Below are 11,086 nucleotides of genomic sequence, written 5' to 3' on the forward strand. Positions count from 1 at the left end.
CCCACCTTGTCCTCACCTTCCCTCCATTGCAGCATTGCCAGGTAATGGGAATACATCTCTGGTCCAAGCCGTGCGAATCTCAACCACATCTGCAATGTGCACTGGACATCATCTGGGCTTTTAGGAAATCTCTCGTCTTCTGAGAAAATGATCTCCAGCACAGCCAATTCCCTCAGGCATCGGATACCTTGTTCCATTGTGCTCCATTTTCCTTGGTGCCCCTGGAGGTCTTCTTTACAAAGGTATCTGTCCCTCACACTTGTTAGCAGTCGCTGCCAGAGGCTGAGAGTTTGTTGGGTTCTCCCGATCCCCTGGTCAATGACCACATCCCGGGACAGCGATCCCAGTTGCCTGGCCTCACTTCCATCCAGAATGGTGTCATTGGCTGCAGCGTCCCAGATGCGGAGCAGCCAGGTCAGGAAGGACTCGTTTGTTTGGCGGGTGAATTCCCTCCGCAGGTCATGCAGTTCACCCAGGGATAGAGAGCGGGTGATGATCTCTGGCTCTGTCTCTTCTGCTGAGTGTGAAGGTCCTGCCACATCCTCATCAGTCACTCTGCGGACTGATTTGCTCTTTGATTTCTTCTTCTGAACAGGGGCAACTGCTACTGGTTTAAGTTGTTCTGCTTCAGTGACAGTTTGTGTGGAGATGCTGATGGCACCTTTGGTTTCTTTCTCCTCTGTGACAGCCTGTGTAGACACGGACATCCCTGCCTTGCTTTTGGTTCCTTTCTCCTCTGTGACAGTTTGTGTAGACACAGACGCCGTTGCTTTGCATTTGTTTCTTTTTCCCTCTTCCTCAAGGAGACGCTGCACCACCCCATGTAGTGTTTGATTTCTAAGCATGGTGCAGGCTGTGCAGAGAAGACAAAGCAGAACTAACAACAATATTGTGCTGTCCTTGGCACCCAGAGAGAACTCAATGTTTCCGAAAACTGCTGTGCCAGGCCTAAAAGACTGGAAAAAATCATTCTTTACCCCTCCCCACAGGGGCTGGGTGCAATAGTTGAGAGCTCAGATGTAGCATTCTGGACCAGGACAAGAAAACAAAATAGAGTATATATTCTGAATGATGCTCATTGCCTCAGAGGTTATCATACAATAAACATAATAGACCAATAAAGAATTTTGGTACCATACCCTGGTCTACACATGAGCATTAAGACCAGCAGATACTGCCCCATGTGTGGGAAAATGTAGAGAGCTAGGTATAAGATATATGTAAACATGTTGAGCATCATAGTGAACAGCTGTCTTTTTTTCTCTCAATACAGAATTGTAATTCTGACTTTTCTCAGTACCTCATGCCTTGTGTTGGGCGCCAAAATATTGTGCTGGCTTGAAAGCAAAACCAGCGAGAGACTCCAAGTCAGAAAAACAATTTAATAGGAGAGGGGGAAAAAAAAAAAAGGTAAAATAAAATAAAATAAATGCAATAATACAAAAGATCACTGAGAGAGTTAGAATACAACCTGATACTCTGTGGTGGTAGCAGTCCAGATGAAATGGTCTTGTTGAAGCAGTGTTCCCGTAGAAAGGTCTGGTAGCTCTTGTCCTGTGGGAGTCCAGTGGGTAAGGCTGCCTGTGCTGTCCCAAATCCCAGATTATATCCAGGTGGGAATGCTTGGCTCCTCCCCCTGGGCGGAGCATCTCACAATGGGCTGATATCATTTTATCAGTCTTGCAATGGGTCCCTGATTGCCCATTAAACAGAAATAGCTCCTGGAGGGAGTTATCTATGAGTCATGCAGCAGGGCATTGATGGGCCATTAACAGAAGACAGTCTGGAGGGAGGGGGCAAGGGAAACAGTGCACAACCTAGTTTCAACAGTTCATGTAGATGGTGATAGAATACATACTTTGGGCACAACTTACACTAACCTAGGACAATGAGTGTGCTTCTTGACCTCATCCAACAAACAGGAGAGGGCGTGCTGGAGGTGTGAAGATTGAGTGAGCCTGTGAACAAGTAAGATTGTTACTACGGGCTTCAGGGGAGCTTTTGTTAGCCTCTTTAGGGATGTTGATGGAATTCTAAGGGAAGAAGTCCTCCAGGAAAGGTTGATATTCAAGGATCACTTCCTCCAAGCTCAAGAACAATGCATCCCAATGAGCAAGAAGTCAGACAGGGGGTCAAGAGACCTCCATGGGTGAATGAAGAATCCTGTCATTACTCAGTCATAAGCAGGAAGAACACAGGAGATGGAAGCAGGGTCAGGCCTCTTGAAATTAATATAGAGAGGTTGTCAGACTAAGGAGAGATGAAACAAGGAAGGCCAAGGCCCATTTTGAGTTAAATCTGACTGAGGATGTCAAGGAAAACAAGATGGTGTTCTTCAAATACATCAACAACAGAAGAAAAACAAAGGATAATATGGACCTGTTACTAAATGGAGGGGGCACCCTGATAAGAGAAGACACAGACAAGGCAGAATTACTGAGGATTGGTGTTTGTTGTCACGACCAGCCCTCAGGAATCTCTGACCCAGGAAATCAGTGTAAAGGAATGTTGAAAGGAATATTTTTGCTTGGTCAGAGAGGATTGTGCTAGAGAACACATAGGCAAACTCAATATCCACACATACATGGGCGCTGTTACATACATCCTGAATGATGAGAGAGCTGGCAGACACCACAGTAAGGGTCCTGGATATGATCTTTTGAAAGTCTGTGGCAATCTGGAGACTTGCCTGGGAACTGGATAAAAGCAAATGCCACCCTAGTCTTCAAAAACGGCAAGAAAGAGAACCAGAGAACTGTCCAGTCAGCCTCACCTTAATCCCTGGGAAAGTGATAGGACACCTCGTTCTGGAGGCCATCTCTGTCCACGTGGATGACAGTAAGGTGATCAGCAGTAGTCAGCATGGATTCAGTGAAGGTAAATCATGCCTGATTAAACTAATTGCCTTCTACAGAAGAACAGCTACCTGAGATGGATGGGAGGAGAGCAGTGGATGTTCCACTTCTGAAAGGTTTTTGACACTTTAATCTCTCAACTCAGGGAGTGTGGACTGGATTAGTAGGCAATGAGGTGGCTAGAGAATTGGCTGAATGGCAGATCCCAGAGGGTCATAATCAGTGGCACAGAGTCAGGTTGAAGGCCTCTCGGTAGCTGTGTCCCTCAGGATTCAATACTGGTGCAGTATTTTTTAAGTGATTTATCAATACCTTCAGTGAAGTGGCAGATGCCTCCTAAGCAAGTTCACTGATGACTCCAAGCTGGGAGAAGTGGCCAACACCCACGTGCTGTGCAGCCCTTCAGGGGGTCCTCAACAGGCAGGAGAAATGGGCAGAGAGGAACCTTCTGACATTTAGCAGGGGCAAATGCAGGATCCTGCACCTAGGGAGGAACCACTTCATGCACCAGCACAGACTGGGGTGACCTGCTGGAGATCTGCCCTGTGGAGAAGGACCTGGTGCACACAAGCTGTCCATGAGCCAGCAGTGTGCCCTTGTAGCCAAGAAGGCCGATGTTGACCTGGGGTGCATTAGGAAGAGCTCTGCCAGCAGCCCAAGGGAGGTGATCCTGCCCCTCTGCTGAGCCCTGGTGTGGCACATCTGGAGTACTGTGTCCAGCTCTGGGCTCCTCAGTACAACAGGGACATGGAGCTCCTGGAATGGGTCCAGGGGAGGCGTGAGTAGAAAGATGATTAAGGGACCAGAGCATCTCTCTTAGGAGGAAAGGCTGAGGGAGGTGGGCCTGCTCAGCCTCAAGAAGTGAGAACTGAGAGGGGCCTTATTGATGTCTGTAAATATCTGAAGGGAGGATGCCAAGAGGATGGAGCCAAGCTCTTCTTGGGGGTGCTGAGCAATAGCAGCAGTGGGCAGAAACTGATACACAGGAAATTCCATGAGAACATAAAGAAATAACTGGTGTATGTGACCGTGCACTGGAACAGATTGCCCAAGGAGGCTGTGGAGTGTCCCTCACTGGAGATACTTGGGAACCCTATGGACGCAATCCTGTGCCATGTGCTCTGGGATGACCCTGCTTGAACAGAGAGGTTTTACCAGCTGACCCAGAGTGGTCCCTTTCAACCTTACCCATCTTGTGATTCTGTGAATAATAGAAATTATGAGCACTACTGATACAAGGATGATAAAAGGAGGACCTGCTGTTTGCTTGACAGAATTTAGTACATTTCATTACGGCAGTAACTGTTTTGTAACTAACTTAGCTACTTATTTAAAAGTCATTGACTTTTTTTGGTGAGCTTCATAGACCTGTTTAATATTCCTTTTATTGCATGATTATGCATCGAATGAAGAAACTGCAACAGGAATCTAGTTTCCCTAAAACAAATGTGCCAGATTTTTGGCAAGAAAAATTGGATGTTTTACCACTCATCTCACTGAATATTCTGATGCTTGTGTCTGGCATTCAGTGATCAGATTCTAGTACAATGCATATAATTATCTATTTATTCAAGGCTGCTCCCATGTCAGTGTTGTGACACCTTTTTTTTTTCTGCTCATGTTACATGTTTAACTCTCAATTTTTTTTCAGGGTTTGAAAAACCAGGCCCGGGTTAAACTGAACATAGTTAGATGTCCTCCAGTGACCACAGTCTTGATCAGAAGACCGGACCTCAGATACCAGTTGGGCTTCAGTGTGCAGAATGGGATTGTAAGAAGCTTCCACAGTTTCTTATCATACTTTAACATACTATTTAAGTGCTATTTTCTCCCTTACAACAGGCAGAATTTTGCATTTGTTAAGACTTGAGATATAAAAGTTGTGTTAATAAGAGTTATTTTTTGTCTTTGTCTCTACTTACTTCACAACTTTATAGGCAAGCAGAGGAATAAAAGAGTTGTTTCAGCTTAAAAAAACAAAAATGTATGGAGCAGTCTGCTTTCAGCATGCGCCATACACGTCTTTAATCAAGTCATTGCATGGTCTCAAAAAGCCTCTTCTTGATCCATTTTGTTGTAAGGCATCTGCGTAATGAACATAGTTAAATTCCTTCATATCCTTCATACACTCATAAGTTTCCAAACCACAAGACATGTAATATAGAACACAAACGGCCTTTTCTGACAGTTTGTTCTGCTCTTGGAAGAGAATATCCATTACCTTCTTGTCACTAACAAATTTTGCTTTTGAGTCAGTGATTGATTGCATCTTAGAATTTGTTGTTGCAAGTCTGTACTTAAATGTTGATTCATAGCTTGCAGGCAAAAAATGGGTCATCAAAAGTCTCTGTTCCTTACCCAGCCCATGGTAAATTTGTCCTCTCCCTTCCAGATCTGTAGCCTTATGAGAGGAGGTATAGCAGAGCGAGGAGGTGTGCGTGTTGGCCATCGGATCATTGAAATCAATGGACAGAGCGTTGTAGCAACACCCCATGAGAAAATTGTTCACATCCTCTCAAATGCTGTTGGTGAGGTAAGAACCAGCAATGTGCCTAGGGAGTATAGCACAGTTCATTGCTGTTACCAGTAACAACCAGTGGAAACCAGTAACAAGCAGTGTCCTTCAAGGGACTGTACTGGGACGCGCACTCTGTCTTTCATGACTTCATTTGTGACACAGTGGGATTGAGTTGCACTCTCAGCAAGTTTGAAGGTGACATCAAGATCAGTGGTGCTTCAGGAAAATGCTATTAGAGGGACCTGAACAGGCTAGAAAAATCATCTGTGTAACCCTTGTGAAGTTCAAGAACGCCAAGTGCAAGGTCCTGCGTCTGGGTCTGGGCAATCTCCAATATCAATAGAGACTGGGGCTGAAGGGATTGAGAACAGCCCTGAAGAGAGGAACTTGGTGGAAGGAAAGTTGGAAGAGCCAACAATGGGCACTTGCAGTCCTCAAAGCCAGCTGTATCCTGGGCTGCATCAAAAACCGCATGTGTGGCCAACAGAGAGGTGATTTTCTCTCTGTATTCTGCTCTTGTGAGACCCTACCTGGAGTACTGTGTGCAGTTCTGCGGCCCTCAGCATAAACAAGGCATGAACCTGCTTGAGCAGATACAGATGAAGGCCATGAAAAGGGTCAGAGGTCTGGAGCACCTCTCCTGGGAGAAAAGGCCGAGGGAAGTTCGGTTGTTGAGCCTGAAGAAGAGAGGGCTCCAAGGAGACCTGACAGCAGCCTTTCAATGTATAAAGGGATCTTCTAAGAAAAATGGAGTGAGGCTTTATCAGGGTCTCCAGTGCAGAGCAATTTGCAATGGTTTTAAACTGAAAGAGGGTAGGTTTAGATCGGGCATAGGAAGAAATCCTTCACATTAAGGTTGGTGAGCCACTGGAACAGATTGCCCGGAGAAGCTGTAGATGCCTCATCCATGGAAGTGTTCAAGGCCAGGTTGGATGGGGCTCTAAGCAACCTGTTCCAGTGAAAAATGTTAATCCCTGCAACAGGGCAGTTTGGACTAAATGATCTTGAGAGGTCCCTTCCAATTCAAACTTTTCCATAATTCTGTGGTTCTACCTCTGTTGGCCTGTTGCTAATCAAATCCAAAAAGTTGAAGTGAGAACAAGCCTGCACATAATTTCTTTCATTATTTGCACATAGTTCTATGCCTTAGAAGAACTGTACCTTGAAAATAGGAAGTGTCCACAATTTTAGATGGTTCATCAATACTAAAAATATTGTTTCATAAAATCATCACCTGCAATGCTTTAATAAGGGTATGAAAATTATCAAGCTTTACCTTTTTTTCTGCCTTGTATGACCTTATCTGGGTCCTTCACGTGAGTTATGCGTGTTTAAGAACATTGATTAATTTGGCTTATTTCCTCTAGATCCACATGAAGACTATGCCAGCTGCCATGTACAGACTGTTGACTGCGCAAGAGCAACCAGTTTACATCTGAAGCTGACACCTCACCTCACCTTGCCGCAGTGCGCATGCAAGATGTTTTTCCTCATTAGTGCTTGTCTCTCTAGTGATGCATTTCTGTGTGCGCAAAGACATTTCTTTCTCTCTCCCCGTTCACAGACAGAAATACACTGTTGCTCTCTTCTTCATCCCTTTTTCCTCTTCTTCTCACCATTTTCCTGCACTTTGGTAAGGGGAAAAATGTATCTATGGAACTATTTTGGTTGCATCTTTTTACAAGTTAAACTTCATACAGCTACTCATGCAAAACAGGAAAATAACAGCAGCATAGTTTACATGCTACATAATCAGTTTTATTTCTGTGGCTATAATTATACATACCAAGTAAATTAAATGTTGCTGAATGAAAGATGACTTTACCAAACAGATGAAAATATAGGGTACAAAGTGTTCTCTTGGATATCCTGCCTTTGGCTTGTTTTTCTTGCTCCTTTTTCCCACAGGCACCAAGCTCAGTACTAAAGATTTGTGTCTGTGGAGAAAGTAGAATACCAAAAGGATTGTTTTGCCCTCAGGAAAAATTGCCAGCTTATGAAGACTCAGTAAATGCTGCTGTTGTAAAATGAGTTGTCCAAATACACATCTCTTAATTGCCCTCTGTCATCATTTCTTCATGATAGTAGAACTCCAAAAGATACTCCATGAGTTCCTGACATGTTATTCTTGCATTACTTACACTAAGAAATTTGGGAGGCATTTTTTACAGCTGCCTCCCCTTCTCTGCCCCAGGTTTCTATCTCCTAGTTTTCTTCTGCTTTGTCTTTTATAGCCTCTTCCTGATTTTAGATGTTAAAGAAGTCAGGGGGAGGATCTTTAAATATCCACAAGAAAAATAATGAGGGGATCTGCTAAATAGCTACACTTTTTCTAAGCTCTTAATTCCAGTTTTGGTGCACATAGCCATGTGTGCCAGTGTATATAGACATTTTTAAAATTGTGCTTCCTATTTATGAAGTTTGAATATAAGAGATCTGCAGACTATTCTAAATAATTTTGTTCTCTGAGCCAGTTTAACATATATTTTTGTCCAAAGACCTGTCTAATTTTATCGACTTCCTGTTCAGTTCATAATATAGGCAACAGTGGAAAGGATGAGGCAGGAATAAACTTATTTATTTTGTTATATAATTTAGCTCGTGATTTTTTTTCCCCCATATGTGTGGCACTTACAAGAGATATGTGTGTACTATATGCACTTGTATGAAGATGATTAACTGTAGGGATGTTTGAAATCTTGTATTTGATTAGCCTCTAAGTTGCATGCTAAAGACAAAAGGGGAAAAGGGGGCTGGGTTGGGTTCTTCAGTTTTTTAAAGAGGGTTCAAAATAAAAAAGCAGCAGTGTCTTTTCTTCCTAGTCAGAGAATTCTACATTCTCTGTAGTTACTTTTTTTCAGGACTGTATACTGGTGTTTATACTGAAATTGAACCATGCGTTTAGTCCAGGTTAGTATCTTGATTTCTTTTAAAAAAACAGTTTGTGCTGTGTTTTGCTGTGATGGAAAGGCACAGTGAGATGAAAACAAGAGCAGACAACACACAGCCACACGCCACTTCTGCTTTGCAAATGCGGTGTTGTTCGTAGTCACTTGTTTCTCACTTGTTGTGACGTGAGCTGTGCAATGTAAGCGTTGCTTGCAGTCCAGTGATGATCCTAGACATTGCTGTGGGGATTTGTGGAAGTGGGTGTGTGCATGTGCACTTGTTGTAAACACTGCTGAGAACCACTGAGTACTCTTGTCAGGGGTCCATTTTTTGGCTTTCTAAAATCATGGATAACCATGGCCTGATCAGAGTTAGAAGATAAACTGTATTTCTGTGGGAAGCAGGTATCTAAGGGACATCATGAAGTGGTGCATAAACTGTTGTAGTAAGGGGATACGTTTTAGTGTTGAGATTAATGTACGATGATTTGATTTTACTGCATTTCTTGTTGTTATATAATTTAATCCAAGGCTTTGGAATAGCAGATTGCACAAGAGAATGTTGTTAGTATTCCAGGTTAGTACTTAGCTGCCTCACTGATGCAACAAGATAATTAATGGCTTGTGAGTATATTGTTAAACTGTAGACATCTGGTTTATGGTAATTTGAACCTTTTTTTTTCTAGAACTTTCCATATATATAGTAATAAATGTAAATATGATATATAACCATGTACAATTTCGAAGATTATATACAGTGCAGCCTTTCCATACATTGCCCGAGGAAACTTAGTGAACTCTTGAAGACACACAGTTATGCTCCTGGTTCCTGCTATGTGTATGCTCTTCACTTCATTTGTTTCTGTGGTTCTGTCTAGCCCATGTGGTGAAGTCTTTAGCTCACTTCACTGGGAAATGATGAAGATCTGAAAATGCAAATATATTTAGAGAAGAAACAACTGTTTCTTTGGAAATCTTGCAGCTGGGAGTTTGTGAAGTTACTGTTCATCCTAAATAGGTGCTTAACATTAAGCAAATGAATGCTTGCAGGACCAGAGCTTAGCAAAAAAACCTTTTTTTTTTTTCAGTTACAGTATATGCATAAGATTTCTAAACTGAGAGGTCCATAGTGTGTGCACACTTCTGAGAACAGTCTTGTGAACAATCCCATTTTACTCTGTAAACAGAGTTCCAAGATAATGGAACTCAAAAGGGAAAGCTGGCTGTTCTCTAGGCTGTTGCAGCAGTTTGATAGATCAGATATGGGGATTTTTAACAGATGCAAAGGAACATTCCTTCAAAGGTTTACATTCCTTCTTCAGTGACAGACCTGAATTATTTTTCTTTCATCTTTGCTACTTCATACAGTCTAATTAACTCTGCAGTGTTTACATTAAGGATGAAACGTCCCTTGTGTTTTTTTATTTTTGAGAAGTTTCATGTTTGTTTTGAATCCTGTTTGAGTCTCAGTTTGGGTTTCCAAGTTTGCTAGCTTTCCTTCTTTTCTAGAAGAAATGCATTTCTCAAGACAGCAACATGGTTGAGATCTCTTGTATATATTTAGTGCAGTACCTAGACTATGAAGTTGTACTATTGTTCTGTAAAGAGGATGAATAGAAATTATTGTAAAGCGTTGGGAAAAGCATAGTATTGTATTTGTAACAATATTGTTCTTTGTAAACATTTAATGATCTCTATATATAAATATAAATATATATAAATATATGTGAGCCTGGAATGTTGATATTGCACATCTACTGAATGTAATTACTCTGATGTTTTCTGCCACAGGTCTCTGACCTCTCTAATGAAGCTGTGCTGGTTTGATCTGGGGAGAAACAGAGGGGAGAAGAGTAGGCTTTTTGCTTTGGATAGACCAGGGTAGGGGGTTTCTGGCCAGTTATTTTGTTGTGATGTATTTACTGTGCTACATTCCTTTATTTAACAGAGCGCTAATGTCTGTAAGATTTGCAACAATAAACTACAAAACAAAAATACCTCAGACAAGGCTGAGAACTTGCTCATACTGACCTAGAGGCCAAGTTGCCAATGCTGAATGCATACATAATTGGAATGTGTCTGAACTTTTTTGCCACTTAGTCTGGAGTAATTCTGTGTTTTTGCAGGCGTGAAGCAATGCTGTTACCTTTATTTTTAAAACAGCACTCTTTTCAGGCGATACATGATACTAGTGCTCCTAAACAAAGCTGATTCCTTAATTTAAGGTGGCATCCCAGTTTTTACTGTGTGAAATGCCACTGTGATTGTGACAGAGATACTATTTCATTGACTGAATAACTTTAAATAGGATTTTTTCATAAATGAGGCTTTGATAAAAATTTTTCACACTTGGAGTAATTTCCAAAATCACTGTTTTCTTTCACATGTCATCAGCATGGTTTATTATTAAAGACCTAACATCATTTGAATAAATAAAAAGTGGAATTGTAATATGTCTGTCCTTAGAATTAATCCTGGAACTGCCTGTGCTAAGGTTAAAATTACTTGTATAGTGAGAAATTATGAAAAATTATTGTATTTGATAGCCAACCAAAAGAAAAAGTCATCTAGGGAGTGTTTCTTCTGGTGAGGCTTCATGGGATTTTCTGTGCCTCACAGGTTGTCATGAGTACTTTGAAACCACAGAAATGAAAATACACAAGACAGCTGATTAAGAAAACTAAACATGGGCACTCAGCTACTTAGTGGCTGTTCAAAACATGAAATACAATACCATCAAAATGAGAGAATTAAGTATTTCACCTTATTTGCTTAAATGAGAGATGGAAGAAATTGTTAAGTCCCTGGTAAAGGGTGCAGTAGAC

At 41.9% G+C, this 11,086-nt stretch overlaps 1 protein-coding gene across 3 annotated transcripts in view; it reads left to right on the forward strand.

Moving 5' to 3' along the window:
* Positions 1-10,268, forward strand: part of APBA1 (amyloid beta precursor protein binding family A member 1) — a 101,263-nt gene extending 90,995 nt beyond the window's left edge. For all 3 annotated transcript variants that reach the window (XM_040090337.2, XM_040090339.2, XM_058424109.1), the window contains 3 exons: positions 4,507-4,626; positions 5,248-5,388; positions 6,741-10,268. In XM_040090337.2, the coding sequence (XP_039946271.1) occupies positions 4,507-4,626; positions 5,248-5,388; positions 6,741-6,812 (333 nt within the window). In that variant the 3' untranslated portion in view covers positions 6,813-10,268. The remainder of the gene's footprint in view (positions 1-4,506; positions 4,627-5,247; positions 5,389-6,740) is intronic.
* Positions 10,269-11,086: the final 818 nt, after the last annotated feature.

Source organism: Hirundo rustica, chromosome Z (genome assembly GCF_015227805.2).
Source record: "Hirundo rustica isolate bHirRus1 chromosome Z, bHirRus1.pri.v3, whole genome shotgun sequence".
Taxonomy (NCBI): Eukaryota; Metazoa; Chordata; class Aves; order Passeriformes; family Hirundinidae; genus Hirundo; species Hirundo rustica.